The 16,818-nt window shown below is 44.3% G+C and overlaps 1 protein-coding gene across 9 annotated transcripts in view; it reads right to left on the bottom strand.

Moving 5' to 3' along the window:
- ZEB2 (zinc finger E-box binding homeobox 2) overlaps positions 1-16,818 on the bottom strand; it is a 186,564-nt gene that overhangs the window by 32,140 nt on the left and 137,606 nt on the right. For 6 of the 9 annotated variants that reach the window (XM_069616516.1, XM_069616519.1, XM_069616523.1 and 3 more), the window contains 3 exons: positions 13,197-13,454; positions 1,580-1,651; positions 1,152-1,175 (listed from right to left, as the gene is read on the bottom strand). In XM_069616516.1, the coding sequence (XP_069472617.1) occupies positions 1,152-1,175; positions 1,580-1,651; positions 13,197-13,454 (354 nt within the window). The remainder of the gene's footprint in view (positions 1-1,151; positions 1,176-1,579; positions 1,652-13,196; positions 13,455-16,818) is intronic. The other 3 variants (XM_069616518.1, XM_069616521.1, XM_069616522.1) reach the window with 1 other exon arrangement.

The raw sequence follows: 16,818 nt of genomic DNA, 5'->3' as shown, positions 1-16,818 counted from the left end.
GTATGTGTTCATCAAACTACCAGAAAAGCTGCATGGTTTTAAGGAAGTGTTTTGAAAATGGCACTCCCTTGTTTACAGAATGTAGACAACATTAAGTGGTATACGTTTTAAGTTGTTTGGCCGGGCACGCTGTGTCTGTGTTCAACTTAAACCACTCTATGGGCCTGATTCATGGAATTTTTTGCACGGTTTAAAGTGACGTTGAACTGCTGAAAAGTGACATTTCACTGCTGACACAAACCCTGATCCATGGTACTGTGCAAAGCGTATTTTTGCAATGCAAAGTCTGTGCAAAATCATTTTGTACTGAAAAAATGACTATTCACTGACTTTGCACTGCAATCATACACTTTGCATAGTTCCATGTGTATAGCTGGGTCTGATTCCTAAATTACATTTTGACCTTCCAGCAATCTCTCTTTAGCTCTGCTACAAAGCACAGCAACTTCTTCGAACAGGGCATTATTTCATGCATACAATGCGGTCATTTACTGAGGACATCAGATAATGCATATTGGTTTTCAGCAATGTTCACATGGGGACAAGGAGTATCATCGCAGTGGTGGTGTGACCATACACCACAAGTGTGGTCTCTCCCAGGAGTTCTTTGCGTGATCTTTTTGTCTTATGTCAATCCAGCTAACATAGTGATATTAAAGTGCTTTACTCAAGCCAAGCAGCATAAACCTAAGTGCATGGTTGGAAAATGTAATTACCAGCTGTTCTACACATTCAAGCATGCATGCTATTTGGCTCACAATTGTACCCTCTAGTACATAGACCATGCCCAGAAAGGATTAATGGCACACCTCTTTCAAATAGCATAATGTTTTAAACCATGTTACATCTATCACTGACCACCAGAAACATGCCCCCCCTTCCTCTCTACCCCTTGCCCACCCTTCTGTAAGCTCTCCGAGGTAGCTCCCAGGAACGATGTCTCAGCTAACAACAACATATCTGTAAATAAATAAACAATGGGTCTGAATGTCCGGCTCCCTTTATAAATGTGCACTATGCTGCCGCAGGTCGGTCTTGAACATCTCCCCCATTCAGATGCAAGTAATGGAAAAACAAGATGGAGACTGGAAATGTGATTGCAAGAGTGGTAATGATGGAACAGTAGATGTCTAGCGGAAAAAGTTACTCACGTTGTATTCTGAAAAATGAAACATCTGAGCAAAGCGCAGATTGGGACAAAAAAAGGAGAAGCACGTTTAAGGGAGCAGAAGAGAGAAATAAGTCAGAGACAAAGGCAACCTGATACTTTGAGGAAAGAAAGGGGTACTGCTGTTGCACACTTTGGTAGAACCTGAACGTTCCTAAAGCAACCGATGCAATGGACAGTACCCTAGCACATCAGACCGCTTTTATGGCAGATACTGGAATGTGTAAGAAGTGCGGTGTGTGTGAACACATTCATTGTTGGTATAGGGTGCAGAAGGCTATCTTTGTGGATGCCTGCTCCAGGCACGGGGTATGGCACTAGTAAGTCAGTTTAGTATTTCAGGGAGGCTGGATGGCTAAAATAACCCAGAAAGCATACTAATGAATTTGGTCTGAAAAAAGGGCTCCTTACCAGTTCCATTGTTCACAGTCGACCGGAGTGTGGCTTCAGGCCCCAAGGTGTCATATTCGTCCTTGATGTCATCTGTAAAAATAAATACATGTCTAAACAAATGTGTACATGCAGGAATATATAGACAAGTAAATAGACATATTTTTAAAAACACACAAAAAACAAGCACACAGGTCCAGCAAGATATGTAGTGAGTAACAAACAGGCGTTCGTTTTAGGGGAACAACGAGACGGCCTAGTAGATTCCTCTATGAAATGGTTTTCTTCGAGCAACAGAAAGAATCCAATTGTGACATCCTGGCAAGAAGTCATGGAGCTTGAACTCCGAGACACGCTCAGCAGCCGCAATGAGAGGTGTTCGCTTTTGACACAATACCTGGTCCACTGAGCACTGGACACACGTACTTACTCTTTGCAGGATTCAGGTTATTTGTACCTGTGAAGGGCTGGCATGCTTCTGAGGTGATGGCAAACACCGCCCAGGGACTGAATGTCTTGATTGTGAGGCTGGAGACTTCACGGGTGCCATTTAATGTGTCCCCCTGTTCTTCCATCCCATGCCGTGGCTTGGGGAGGCCAGTGTGAACAGGAGCTCTGAAAAGCTTTACTCGACTTGTGAAATGTCTTTTCGTGATCGATCTGAAAGCGGTTGGCTCTTTCTCCTACCTGGAGGTGTTATTTGCAAGAAAAGCGCTGCGGTTTGGAAATATATATCAGATAGCTCAGGTGAACTTACTACCTTAAGACTGAGTGTCTGATATGTACTGGTTTCAACTCTTTGCACACGAGGGTGATGCAAACCGAGACCAATGCGAAACAGACGTATGTTACAAGGACTGGCATATGGTGCTTTTCTCAAATGGCGCCTGCTGCTGTGTCTGCTCTAAAACTGATTTCCTTCCAGTCCTCCAACATTCAAGCAGCCCTTTCAGTTTAAAAAGGCGGCCAATCGGGAAGGAGTGGTGTCTATCTTTCTGAGCCCGAGATTAGAGGAAGGTATTCCAGAGGCCAGCGCTGGATATGAACAGTGCCATTGTGCGTCTTTCTTCCTTGCTCATCTCATGTGATCCCTGCTTCTGAGAAGTCACGAGGAGCACACGCTTTCCATCTGAGGGCACTTCGATGCAGGCAGGAAGGGGAAAGCAATCGAGTGCTTTTTTTAAAATGAATGCCGGTAAAGTTCTGCTGTACTTCCTCGTTGCCTTGTACATTTGTCAAGAAAGGAGAAGTCGGAATCTGTAGATGCCGGTCGAATTATGTGTGTGAGCACACAACACACTCTCCCCTCTTTCTGCATGCATGCATCCCCCCATACAGGCTGAATTTGAGCAATCTTTTTTTCAGGGGCAACATGCTCGCCTTGGAAGCAAGACGACGCAGAGAAATGAAGGTTCGATCCCCTGGTTCGCGATTCGAAACCTCTGGGTATAAAGTGCGTTATAAATAACCAATTACAATATTACAATAATGTGTATAGTGACACTCGGCATCCTTATTGACCAGTGATGTATACAAACTGCTAGTAATGTTATTTGTGATCCAGCACTTGCCATAATTTCAGCAATGACATATCACCTCACTACTTCAAACACTCGTCCCAAATTACAAGGTGATTCTAGCTCACCAGTAACAGTGTTTAAATCCTGAGCTTTAATTTCACAATATGTTGTATTCTGGGAGTTGCGGTCTTTGTTCACTTTAATCGAACTGATCGGCAAAAGTAATACAAAGCCAATAGGTGATAGAGCAAAAGGTCATGGGCCTCATCAGCATTAGCATCCCGGGGTCACTTCTGGGGTGCTAAGGTTTGCTAACTGAAGGTAAAATGTAAATAAGTAGCTGCAATGAAAATGGGGGATAGGGCTCCAGATTGAGACCCGCTTCCATTTCCATGGTGGCCAAATAAATTACAAGTGCCAGAAGCGGGGTGAAGTGAGGGGGCTCTGAGCGAGGCGTGGCAAAGTGGAGTATGATACATTTGCATTTTTCTAAATGGGGACAATGAATGGCAAACAGAAAGCAGGTGGTACGATGCAGCATTTGGTACAGGACCAAGACGCAAGCTTGGAACGCATGCTTCTACCAGACAATAGAGCCCGGTTCCAAGCCATCTAATTGGCTGCTCATTCCCTGAATGTTGTTAATGGCCGCTAAAAGGGAGGCCCAGTATGGCAGATCTATGTGCGCATAGTCAGTACCCAACTGCAGCGAGAATGATGTTTTTACCAAGACAGATCCATGGGAGCAACAGTACGGGAGCACAGTCCAAACAGGGAGAAATACTCTCAAAGTAAGCAAGCGGGCATCTGCCTGATCTACTGAGGTGCATCTCTATGTGGAGACATTCTGAAGATTCACAATGGCCTCCACAGCTGGAGCCCAACACATTGCATTCCACTGAAAAGAGTGTGACCAGATATAAGAATACTAGAGTGCAGGCCTTTCTTTGTACATGGGCCAATGTGCAGGTTTTCATTGACACAGTACAACCACGATATATCCTAAGCCTACAGCTCCCTCTAGCGGTGACAACAGGCAAAGCTATGTGAATTGGAACACTATAGCAGGCAAAGCTATGCGACTTGGACCAATGTATATAGTAAGGCAACAGCTCCCACTAGCGGAGCATTCTGTCCATTTCGGCAGCCTCTACTACACATGAGAACATCGGACAAACATGCATCCGGCCTTTTATTATAAGTAGATGTTGATACAATATTAAATAATAGTATGAATGACAAGAGGAAGGACTAAGCATAAAAAATTATATGAAAATGTCACCAGCCTGTGAGTCAGTAATAGCTTCCAGTTCTTATTATTATAGACTTTAGAATTTAAAATGCAGCCTCAAGCCATTTGTTGATATGGGAAGTTAGCACCTTACTAGTCTTTTTCTTTAGCAGTCATTCAAGCTTCTGTGCAGGAGTATAGCCCGATTCACAGAAGCATTTTATAATGGAAAAACCCCATTGGAAAACACTCTGTGAATAAGGGCCTATGGCTATAATTCCGGCAGGTATCCCCATCTCAAGGGCCAAAATACAACAAATAGGACGTATCTTCAAACTAGGCAAATTCCTACACAATTTCTGCCATTGGGACAAATATGTCCATGCAATGGTTTAAAATGGTTTAAAGAGTCTTAGGAAAGGAAAGAGAGTTTGCTTTAAATAAATAACTCTTTGAGACTTTCTATATCTGATCATGTATGTATTTGTAGGCTTTGTGTAGCCAGACACATCTTCTGCCAGTTTTAGGATTAATGCTGGACACTTTAAGACCCCTATCAAAATATTTCCGAAGAAAATAAAATGTGCATGGAGAACTGTATTTGAGACATGCTTCATCGTACTACTTAAATCTCATGTCGTTCTGGACATGTGGAAGAGATGCCACTTTTTTTGAACAGGTAAGGAATGGAGTTGTGATCACTCAATTTAAGACGAAACATTCACCACATTTTTGATTGAAGGTTTGTCACTTCCACTCCTGTTGGAATAGGATGGTTAAAATATGGTAACAGTTCCCCTTGCCATTACATTATCACCTGCAGTCCTTTGAGGCAGGCAAGGGTGGTAACTTTGGTGAGTGTCATGGAGATAGTCTCAGAAGAAGAGAACTTGGTGGGTATGTTTCCCTCCATGCAAAAGGTGGCATGATGGTACCATCATTGGAGCCAACACATGTTGCCAGTAGTGCTGGGATCCAAAAGCGAATCTTGAGCACTCTGTGAACTTTAGGGCATAAAAAGGCGGACATGCTAGATGGCACTCCCTCCTTCCTGCCTAGGGGCCGTCTGGCAATAAGCCGAGGGCTAAGGCTTATAGAAGGCAGGGAGGTTCGTTTCTTAGAAAGGGCTACCTGCGAGCCTGAGATGTAACCCCCGTGCTCACTTTATCTGACTTAGTATGTTGGGTGGCAGGATAAGTGTCATCTAAAACCTTGCCCTAGCTTGCTCAGGTACTGCGCTCAGTGGACCATTCTGATGGAGAACAAATGGCTCTTGCAATGGAAATTGGAATGGGGTTCTACACTGATCGGTACGCATTGGTTTAGATTTTGCCAGCTCACAAACAGTCTTCCCAATTGCACCAGTACATTCCTTGATTGTGTAGGTGAGCAATTTTGGTGATGACTGTCTGCATAGTCCGGGGATACTTTATTAAGAAATAATATTTTTTTTTAAACCAACTTACCAATTGCTTTCACTGGGTCTTTAAACTGTTACTGGCTGGTTGCAATTAACATCATGTTGCAAATCATGGTCCTAATTCACATAAGGTTGAGCGTGGTGAAAAGTGACTTTCCACTGCCAAAATACATGTTGCAGCGGCCTAATTCACAGAGAAGAGCAAAGGGACTTTCCCCTACAAAAGTACTCTTTCACTAAGCTAAATGGCCCTAATTCACAAAAAAGGCTCTAAGCAGCACAGATGCAGTGCTTTTGTGTGTGAATTAGGGCCATTTAGCGCGGCACAGAGCATTTTTGCAGCGCTAAGTCAATTTGCTCCGCTCTGTGGTGCAAAGTGGATTTTGCAGTGCGACGTCACTTTGCACTGTGCTAAACGTTCTGTGAATTTAGCCCGATTAACTTTTATGCAAAGTCTGTGCCGCTTAGTTGTAAAGCCTCAAAAAATGTTTCACAGCCAAACCTGTGGCTTTGAATTCCACTGGATAAACACCTTCTTGCTGTACCATATTCCCACAGTCAACAGGCAGAATTTAAAAGAACGGGGTGAGATCGCATGCTATGGCCAGAAACCTACTAATTAGTAATTCATTTAACATGACTGGCAACAGACTGCAAAGACGCACAGACAGAAATCTGCAGGCGTGCAGTTAAAACACAATTCTGTTTGAACTGTTACCAAGATACTTTGCACTCGGCTGAGCACCTAACCTTGTCCTTCCCAGATCTGACAGAACCTGAGCTGCCTGCCTCAATGCCATGCAGTCTATTTATTTTCAAAACACTTGTAAAAGTTTGCAGTTTCCAGCCACCCTCGGAGAGAAAGGTTTGAGAAAATAAAGAGCACTTTCTTCCTTTGGGGGAGGAATCCTTGAATAAGCAGAAAGAGGCCAAGATGCAGGTGATTTATTTAAGTCTGTGTCAATGATAATGATGTCATGGTTTCCAGCACACTGTGTCCACCCCATTGTGGGACACAAGAATGTCAAGGACAATTCCAAACACAAAACTTTGATTGTGCTGAAACCGGAAAGGCACAGTAAGAACTCCACGGTGCTCTTCAGTTCAAACCCTGCATCCTGCAGACAAAAGTACAGCAGGCATGGGAGAAGGAGCAAGGGAGGAGGGGGGGCTTATCTCAGAGTAAAGCTATGTGCTGAGGTACTGCCGTAGACAGCCAGGCACCAGGGATAAAACACCGCGAAATAAAACAGCACCAGAATTAGAATGACTGTCTATCGAGTGTGTTTTGAACAATAAACGCGAACAATATTTTATCTCCAGGAAAATGTGTTATCTGCGAGTCAGGATAAACACTGGCTTGCTTTTTAAGACCAATCTTTTTTTCATTAGACATCAAGGCACCACATCAGAGCACTTTCAGAACAATAAAAATACAATAAGTCAGCAGCAATCATTACAGCAAGGCAGGTAGCATGAGAACAACTGCCTTAGGATCAGAGCACAGGCGAAAAATAGGCATTACAGGCTGCATTAAATTCCACTCATCTGATGCGGGGGGGCCGGGGGGGAAGCAGGTTCATATTTCTCAGCGCGAGTGACAACTGGCCACTCCCGGGGACCCAAACTTTCTGGAAAGGACCCTTCTAGCCGGTGGATCCAAAAGCACCATGAATTCATCTCCACTGCAGACATCACTATTTCATTTGGATATGCCAGGTTTGAGTTCTGGCAGGGCCAACTCCACCTTCTGAGGTTAAAAAATGTTATATCATTCAATAAAACTGTCTTTATAGCACTGGGAAGCCACGAAACCATGGAAGCAGCGCTATGCAGCAACAATAACCAATGTAGTATCATTCTGTATAATTGTCTATGGTCCCTCTTTTTATTAAGCGAGCTCAACGGAAATACATCAAATGAAAATCAAATACCAGCGAGTGAGGTTCTTCTGAGTCAATTCAGTGAGGTTCCAGGTTCTTCTGAGTCAATTCAGTGAGGTTCCTAAAGCCTATTGAGGGTGTGTCCTCTGGAAAAGCGTGGTGTTAAATATGGATTTAGGGAATGTTGAATGAATCCAATCATATAGCTTTGTCTGTTAAGGTGCTGCTGCAGAGCGGTCTTGGTAGAATTCGGGTCAGGGGAAGGGATATTGTCAAGGCCAGCTCCCTCTTATGTCATTGCATGCTTCATAAAATAAGTATCATGATTGCAACATGTTAATACAGTGCTGTGATAAAGTAGCTACTACCAGTTACAATGAAATGTATTATTACTGCTATTTCTGTGTATTTTTCACCTTCAGGACAAGCATTTCAATGCAGCACTGGAATAAATACACGCATGCAGTCTTCCTGTTGCTCAATTCAGCTAGTCTCCTTTCTGCAGCGGTGACTTGGTCTTCTTTGTTTATTATTTGCTGCCATAGCTTTTCCTAGTGCAGGGCTAAATCAAGACTTTTTGAGCATCCTTACTAGTTCTTTAATGTCAAAATGAGTCATACATAGGACACTGGCATACACTGAACTAGCAGCTGCCTCCTAGCGTGGACATTTTCATTTTGGACATCCGTACTTAAGCAGTAGCGTAAATGGAAAATATTGAATTTGGGATCCCACCAGCTACGGGGGAGAGGGTGGAAGGAGTGTTTGGTCTTACTGCCCCCATTGGCAGTTGCCTCTCAGAAATGTAATCATGAAAACCTGGAAAATACCCCAAGAACTGAGCATTTTCGATAATGTTGCATACAAGGTGTAAATGGTGCACAACTTTTAAATCTAAAAATTCTGTATTTGAGTATTACCTGCAGAGCACAATCATAAGAAGGCATTTCAGGCATCCTGACTAGATGCTCAACCAGCCTTGCACCTGCCTCAGGCCTTGTTCTAATGACCTGGGGTTAAATCCCAGTCTTGTTACCATTCACATTCTGCACACAAATAAATAAACCACTTAACCAACTGAAGGCTGCAAACAGGGTTTTCTTGATCTGAGATCCAGGGACACCTTTTTTCCAGGTTCCCAGATCCAGGAAAATCCGGCCCACGCATAGATTTAGCAGTATCTTCCCATTGGAAGGCTGAAGCATGACATTTTATGCATCTGTGGCTACTGACTCCATCCCAGCATGCACTGGAGTGGGCTATTTATCACGTTTCACTAACTATGCCTCTTTCTTAACGCCTACCTCTTCCACAAGCTTCTCATTTTGCACACTGTTACATACAAGCATTATTACACGTTGAGTTTGAAGCGGGTTATTTTGCATATCCATACCTACTAGGTTCACTATATTGTTTGTCTGAAGAATACATGGACAATAGGACTTTCTCAATGTAGGGCGATGTTGGGATTATGTGAATATCATAAGGCAGACCACTGCAAAAACGCATGAAGCCACACAATGTTTCCGCCAGCTTTGGCTCTCTGGTATCCTGCTCCTGCTCCAGGTTTCCACAAATCCTCTGCACTGGTCAGACTACTGCATACATGGGTGAAAATGCCCTATGACCAGCTCTGTTACCCCTTCTGCTGTTTCTAAGCTGCCCAGTTAGGGCTCACGTCTCCTTTACCCATTCTGGCCCTTCCTTTCCAGAACTGGACCTACTCCCTCGGCATCACCGTCTCACGGTGTTACATTCACTCCCTCGCTTGATTGATGTGCGTATGGCATTGTGGTGCATATCCAGTAAGGCTGGTCTCTTTTGCATGAGGGAATGTTAAACTTACAGCTGTATGCTTTATTAATACCCATGTCCCAGTGAATCCACTTTCACCTTGGTTCATCTTCAGGCTCTACGACCTGGAATAGAACAAATATTCCTACCTGCTTTGATCACTGGTAAAGCTGCATTTCACCATAAAGCCATTACCATGGGTAATGCAGCTCATCTGGCTCTCTTTCGCTCACCTATGCTCACAGCGTGGCCTTCCTCTCATTTGGAGAGCTCAGTTCCCTCTAATGAGACTCAATTGCTTCCCAAAGACACTGGCCAGCCCCCGCTCCTTTGCATCACCAGCGACGCACACCTCAGCCCTACCTCTTATGTCTCCAGATTCCTCACGGTGCGGGCCACTTATTGGTAACCGTGTGCCACTGCCGAACATGCAGACTGTCCTGCGGGTATTAATAGTTGTTTATCCCTACCAAGTGGGCCACAGTGGGTGGTAATGACGCCGTACTAACACCCGAGCGAGGCTTCCAATTAATTATCACCGGGTGTGGCCGGCTCAAGAGCACTATAAAGCTTACATATTTCATGCATGCTTCTGGATGCAATAGTGTATCTGATGACAAGTCTGAATCAGGGCATTCTGGTCTGCCTAGTGGTGGCCGGAAGCAGTACACTCTGCACTAATGGGCTCTGCTATTGTGTAGGCTTGACACATCTCTCCAGCTGCTAACTAGTGTAAGCTTAAAGTGGACATTCTGAAAATCCTCACCAGCTGTTCTCCGGCTTAAGCCGAAATATGGCATTTTGCACATCCTTACTTCCACAGCTATCCTCGCCAAACACAAAGCCTGCCTTCCATGTGTTTGTTGTTCACATTCTGAAATGCACTGGTTTGTGTTGGAAGCAAATAAAAAAAAGCGCTAATCCTAATTTCAGGGATACAAACTTTCGGGAACTTCACTGGAGAATATTTGTTATATTGCTATTAATTATTCCAGTAAGGGGGGGGGGGGGGAATTCCAGTAATTGGTCCTTACCCTTCCTTTCTAGATATTAAAATCGAACGCATCAGAACATTCATTCTTATAGCTCTGCATATCTAGTTCATTAACAAATATGAATAGCTAACACAGGCTCATTTAAATAGTATGTCTTCCATGACTTCTCGCTACACTCTGTTTCTGTCACACTGCTCCCAAGAATCATTGGCTCTTATTATACATGTAAATGGCTATCATAAAAATAAAAATTTCATTTAAGATTGTTAATGACTTCTGCAGCAGTCAGACTTCCTTTAATGATCATCTCCTGCCCCTAATTAAACGTATTTATCTTTCAAGCATCTTTGGCTAAGTTCTTGCTCATAGTTGAAATTCTAAAACCTTAAGTCTTAATGGCTATAACAATAAATGTTTATGGGCAAAACTGCACACATTCTGAAAACACGAACCAAAATCAAAATTAGAAGAGGCAGGAAGTGGAAAAGGGCGGATGCTGTGCTAGTTAAGCTTGGCTTAGCTGCTTTACAGATATGGCCAGAACACTTTGGGTCCTTTGTCTCCTGATTCGCTGGCTTCACTGACATATTTAATTAGCACAAAATAATTGTTACGCAAAAGTCTGCATAATCTTCTATTAATATCAAATGAATGCAAGATTGCTGGTTATAATGGTGGCATGTCAGAGGGTAGTGATGTTGCGCCCTGTTCATACCCCTGCCCCCCAAAACAGCATTTAAACCCATGCCTCAATTGATATTGGGGAACAATGTTTTCAACCATTTGAAGTAGAAAGGAAACCATTCTATGTGGTCACCTACAGCCCACAACCCTTAGGACTGCCTGGTTAGGGCTGCCAGGAGATGATCAGAGGGAATATTCCTTGCAGGTAAATTGACTTTATCAACATGGTACTTACCATACAAGACATGTACGTTCTTGTTTTTAAGCACTGGAAAGATCATTGAACCACAGCGATCCCATTTCCCCCACGCAGACTCCAGCCCTTGTATTTGACCAATAGACCCACTGCCGCTTTACGAGAGCCAGCCAGTAGGTTCTGCCAGCTGCTTTGCCTGGTGCAAGTGATCTGGTTCGAAATCAGCTGACTGCGAAAGTTGCAATGCCAGGAAACCAGGGTGGCGCTGGAGAAAGCTGCCGAAGTGCTTTGCATCGCCTGTAACTAAAAGGGTGATATGAGCTGAACGCTTGGGTAGTGCTGTGGCCTACAGATGGCAGACGATTCTCGGGTTCAGAAACTTCAAGGCGATGATGGATAAAGGCATCCATGAAGTGGATTATGTAGTGTACCGTCATTTGGGAAAAGCCAAACTAAGGCCCTTACTCACAGAGGGTTTTCCGATTGGGGTTTTGCCATTATAAAATGCTGCTGTGAGTTATGCCCTATTTATTTATTGCATTTGTTGGCAGCGCCCAAACCCGTAAGTTTCCCGGCACTGTTAAACTTAGGGGGGAAGGACAGAGGAGACAGGCCCTGCATGTGACCACTGAGGAGTTGCACGTCGTACAGGGGGTGGGGTACGACAAAATCAGGGGCCTATCGACAGAGAAGTTTCCTTTTGCTTTAACCTGGAGAGTGCCATTTCATTCCGAGTTACCCTGACTTACTCCTGCTTAGCCATTTCATTCTGAGTTACCCTGACTTACTCCTACTTACTCCTGCTTAGCCATTTCATTCTGAGTTACCCAGACTTACTCCTACCAACTCCTGCTTAGCCATTTCATTCTGAGTTACCCTGACTTACTCCTACTTACTCCTGCTTAGCCATTTAATTCTGAGTTACCCAGACTTACTCCTACCTACTCATGCTTAGCCATTTCATTCTGAGTTACCCAGACTTACTCCTACTTACTCCTGCTTAGCCATTTAATTCTGAGTTACCCAGACTTACTCCTACCTACTCATGCTTAGCCATTTCATTCTGAGTTACCCAGACTTACTCCTACTTACTCCTGCTTAGCCATTTCATTCTGAGTTACCCTGATTTACTCCTGCTTAGTCAGGAGTATCTCATGTGTAAAAGCGTTTTCAATGGGGAAATACCATTGTAAAACGATTTGTAAATCAGCCCCACTGTCTTTTCAGTAACGTGTGTGGTATTTTAACATGTGTTTCCCCCACCTTTGGAAACCCAGGTACTGGTTTCTCCAAGCTACTTATAAAACTGTTAAAGCTGTGCCATGTTACTTTGTGAATTGAGTCGCTGAATCATGCGCATAACGCTACTGTTTTAACACAACCTGACCTGCATGCTTTGTGTGTCCTGTTTCCCTGGCGTTACTTCCTTTCTCCCATTAACAATCCTTGCAAGTGTTTAAGGAGCAGACAATTAGAAAGCTACCTGGCAAGGTGGAGGCGTTAAGTGGCCTTGTCGCATGACACAAGGAAATGGCTGACAGGTGTCTGCATTACAAGGGAGCTGTCAGACTGGCACTTGAACGTTATCATATGAATGGGATGTTCTTCAATGTGCAAAGGTGGGCCGTCCAAGTGTTTGCAAGTCGCTTATGCCCCATTGTCTAATTCAGAGGCACGGTCTTCAGGGTACTCAACCTGGGTGTTCACCCTCAACTGACCCCAGCACCTGCAACCTTTCCATGCACAACTGCAGAGAATCAGCAACATATATGGCTGGTAGCAGTAGTGTTTTGCCCGCCACTCAATGTTTGGTACAACGACAATGAGCATGTGGATAAGTGTGGCTCTGTACCGCACGAGACACAAAGATGCACAGTCCCAGAGAAGGGCATTTGTGAAATGCCTGTAGACTCACCCGGTCCATTCAAAGAGGCGTGCAGCATGTCGTGGCTGTGCCAGACATGATCCACTTCACTGTCCCTCATCTCATCTTCCTCGTCCTCTCTTGGCAACAGGACTTGGCTCGCATGCGGCGACGACGCGTGGTTGGGCAAGCTAACCGGGCTAGTGTCCTGGTCCAGTGTATTAAGGATGCTGTCGTCTTCCGCTATGTGGAGCTTGTCCTCCTCGTCAGTTTCCGAACCCGTGTCCACTACGTTGTCATAGTTCAAAACTGAAAAGAGAGGTAGAGGAACACATTAAGGTAAAGAAAGTCCCATCATTGCCAGGCCAATGACGTCAACTTCACTTAACAGTACGTTCATGGTAACAAGTGAAAAATACTAACAATATTAAAACGCATAACACACAATTCTCAGTAGTCCACGCTGGGGTCTGGTTCACAGAGCGCTTTCCTATGGGAAAGTGCCATTATAAAATGCATCATACGAATCAGGCCCTTAATCCGCACCTATACACGTGGTATACTCCCAATGCTAATGTTTCCAGGCGCTTTAAGTTAGCATCAGCTTAGGAGTAACACCAAGAGCCAGGAAAATAGTGTTACAGTCATGTTCACACATCCCTGTTTCTCAATAGTCTTCACATGAAGCAATGCCAGCCGAACCTGAGCCTGTGTTCATATCCTCAGACAACATGTGATAATATCCCGTGGAACAGCGGCACAAGGCAAGAGCTATGGGAAGGGACACTGTCAAAGATGTGAAGGGAGTCGGGCCTGATTCACAGACGTGTTTTATAATGGCGCAATCACATAGGAAGACGCCATGTGAAGCAGGCCCGGTGTAGCGGCCCAGCCACCATCGATTGAATTGTCAGAAAGTTAGGCCCAGAAGTGCACTGAAACCTTTCTTAAAATAGATAGCCTGTAAATAAGGTCCGCGAACTCAATCGAAGGTGGCTGTTTCTGAATTAGTCAGTCCTCACAAGGCTCTCGGCCTACATGCGAGTACATAAATTGTCCACTTTAGCACCAGACAAGAAAGATTAGAGTAATAAAGACCGAGAGGAACACACCATCCGTACGCTCACACAGCGGTGCCAAGAACTGTTAACCCACCTCTTCAGAAACACACACACACACACACAAAAAAAGTGAAACCCATGACATCATGGGAACGGGAGGCAGCGAAAAAAGCCTGGGGAAAAATGCAAACAATGTTAAGGTTCATTTTGATTTCTCGGCGCCTAATAAAGCAGTCCTCTACTAAATTATCAACCAAGCTACCTCAAGTGGCCCTTGCCAGCTATCGGATTATACAAAAGTGGCAGGATGAGGAGGGGGAAAAAAAACGAAAAGGGGATTGTGTGTCAGGCCCGTAATGCTTCAGGAGAATTCTTGATACATGCGCGGTTACAAATTTCAGTCAGTCATATCTGTTTGCTTTGACAGGTTCCCATGGAGTAAAATGGAACAAAAAGGGGGGGATTTTTTTGTCATGTGAGGCTGGGGACAAAAAGATTACACCGCGCATATCTGCCCATAATATGATCTGTGAATAATCCGCGGGTCTGCACTTGCCTTCTGAACAACTGCACAACAGGTGCAAATTAAAATGAAAACGGCAGCAGAGCCGGGCACAGAGAATCTGCTGACCTGGTTTGAATACCAATTGACGGGCGAACAAAACCTTTTCAAGAGGTGTGACCACAAGGGTTTAGGCAAGTTCAGGCTGGGTAATGCCCACACGGCTCCAGAAAGCCACGTATCGCAGCGCCCCGGCTCGAGCTGTGTGGTCCACATATACCTTGGCACAATCAATAATGCGCCCCCCTCTTTTTCGGGGGTCTGAGGTTTAACCATTTCTTAGCAACAGGCAGAAGATTCTTTACAAAAGCTCTGCGCGCAGAGGTGGGGGGTAGGGGCGCGCCAACAAAAGCTCCTGAGGCCTGGGAAGCTATCAACCCACCTCCTAAAAGTGATCTCGGGGAGCAGGGCGAATAAAGAAAGGGCCAGGAGGAGTGAATACAATTATCTAGGGCTGGGCAGGCATTAAAAGGCCTTTATGTTGAAAAAATATGCCTTTTAAGGTCTCTCTCGTTTTTTGCATGCAAAACGTAGCCCCCACCCCCCTTTCCAGTAAGTGATGCGAGAGTATTCCCCCAGCCAGGCGAGCGCAGAGTGGGTGTTTTCCTCAAAGAGAGGAATACATAATTTATCAACCGGCCTACTGGGGTCCAAAATATCAGAACAATCTAAACAGCCAATGAAGTCATGTCTCACAGTATAGGGTCATGATCAGAGCATCCATCATCCACACGAGACAACAAGACCGCCCAACCTTTAGGGTCTCGGCTCGCAAATTGCAGTAAATACTTCTCAGCTAAATAAATGTCACCTGCCTGCTCCCCTGAGCTAGGCTGTTTGACGAGTGGACTGGATAAAAACTATAAAAATGGGATCTTCAGCAGCCACGGCATATATATATCCTATTGCTAATAACGTTGGACGCTATGAACATCTTTCGATGATTTTTTCCAAAGTAAATGCCTGTAAGGGGCCCCCGTCCCAAATGGACATTTTGGCGAAAGTTATTATAAAAATAATCAACAGTGTTTTCAGAGTTCTCCTGTTCATTTTCACACAGAGAAAAAGCTGTTTCCATTAAACACACATTGGGCCAGATTTACAAAAACACGTTTGAATGGGAAACCCCCATTGAAAAAGTCAGTGTAAATCACATAGCGTGAAAATCTCTGGGTGGAGTTACACTGTATAAGAAACAACTAGGGCACATAAATGTACCTCTTGTTAATTTGGGCCAAAATGGCACAGTAGCTTTGAAATAATTCAGCCCGTTCCCCAAAACCGTGTATCTCCCATGGTGCATTGCAGCAGAGCGACTTTTCAGAAATGAAATGCCACTTTTTTTATTCGATGTGAGCGATTCCTGCGGTAATCCCATAGTAAAAGTGCTCAGAATGATATTGGGAGACGTTTAGGGAGTCATTTCATATCAGGATAGAGCAGGGATGGGGAAACAGGACCAAACGTGCAGTGGGATGGTTACACAGGGGAGCTCGCTTGTTACACAACTTTTTTGTCTTACTAGCGGAATCCCACAGGATTTTCTGCAGAAATGTCAGAAGACGCGTTGGGGAAAAAATAATACATCACACCAACCGGAGAGAGAATATGGGTAATAGAACAGGATTGGGGAAGATTTACACAAGGGGTGCAAGTAAGGATGTGGTGAAACACTTGTGTATGGGTGTGCTATAAATAAAATATCATATAATAGCATACGGAGAGTTGATTGTTTTTTCTCATTCCCCCCTCGGGAGGATAGCTCAGCGGCAACGTGCTCACCTTGGAAGCAAGACAACACGGAGCAACATGGGTTTGATCCCCGGGTCCCGCTTAGAAACCTCTGTGTAATAAGCATGTTATAAATAACCTATTATATCATATCATATTGTGTCGTGATCAAAACGCAGTACATTACAGTGGGATTGATTACCTGTAATTGTTAACATAGGAATAGAAAGTTACACAAGGCTCACAGCAGGACTTTTCCAGGGGAAACTAATGTGGAAATTAAAGTGTGGGGGGACATGAGCCACTCCCAAAGTCTACC

The sequence above is a fragment of the Ambystoma mexicanum genome, chromosome 9, assembly GCF_040938575.1.
Source record: "Ambystoma mexicanum isolate Mex_15411 chromosome 9, UKY_AmexF1_1, whole genome shotgun sequence".
Classification (NCBI taxonomy): domain Eukaryota; kingdom Metazoa; phylum Chordata; class Amphibia; order Caudata; family Ambystomatidae; genus Ambystoma; species Ambystoma mexicanum.
This window is presented reverse-complemented; position numbering and strand designations above follow the sequence as displayed.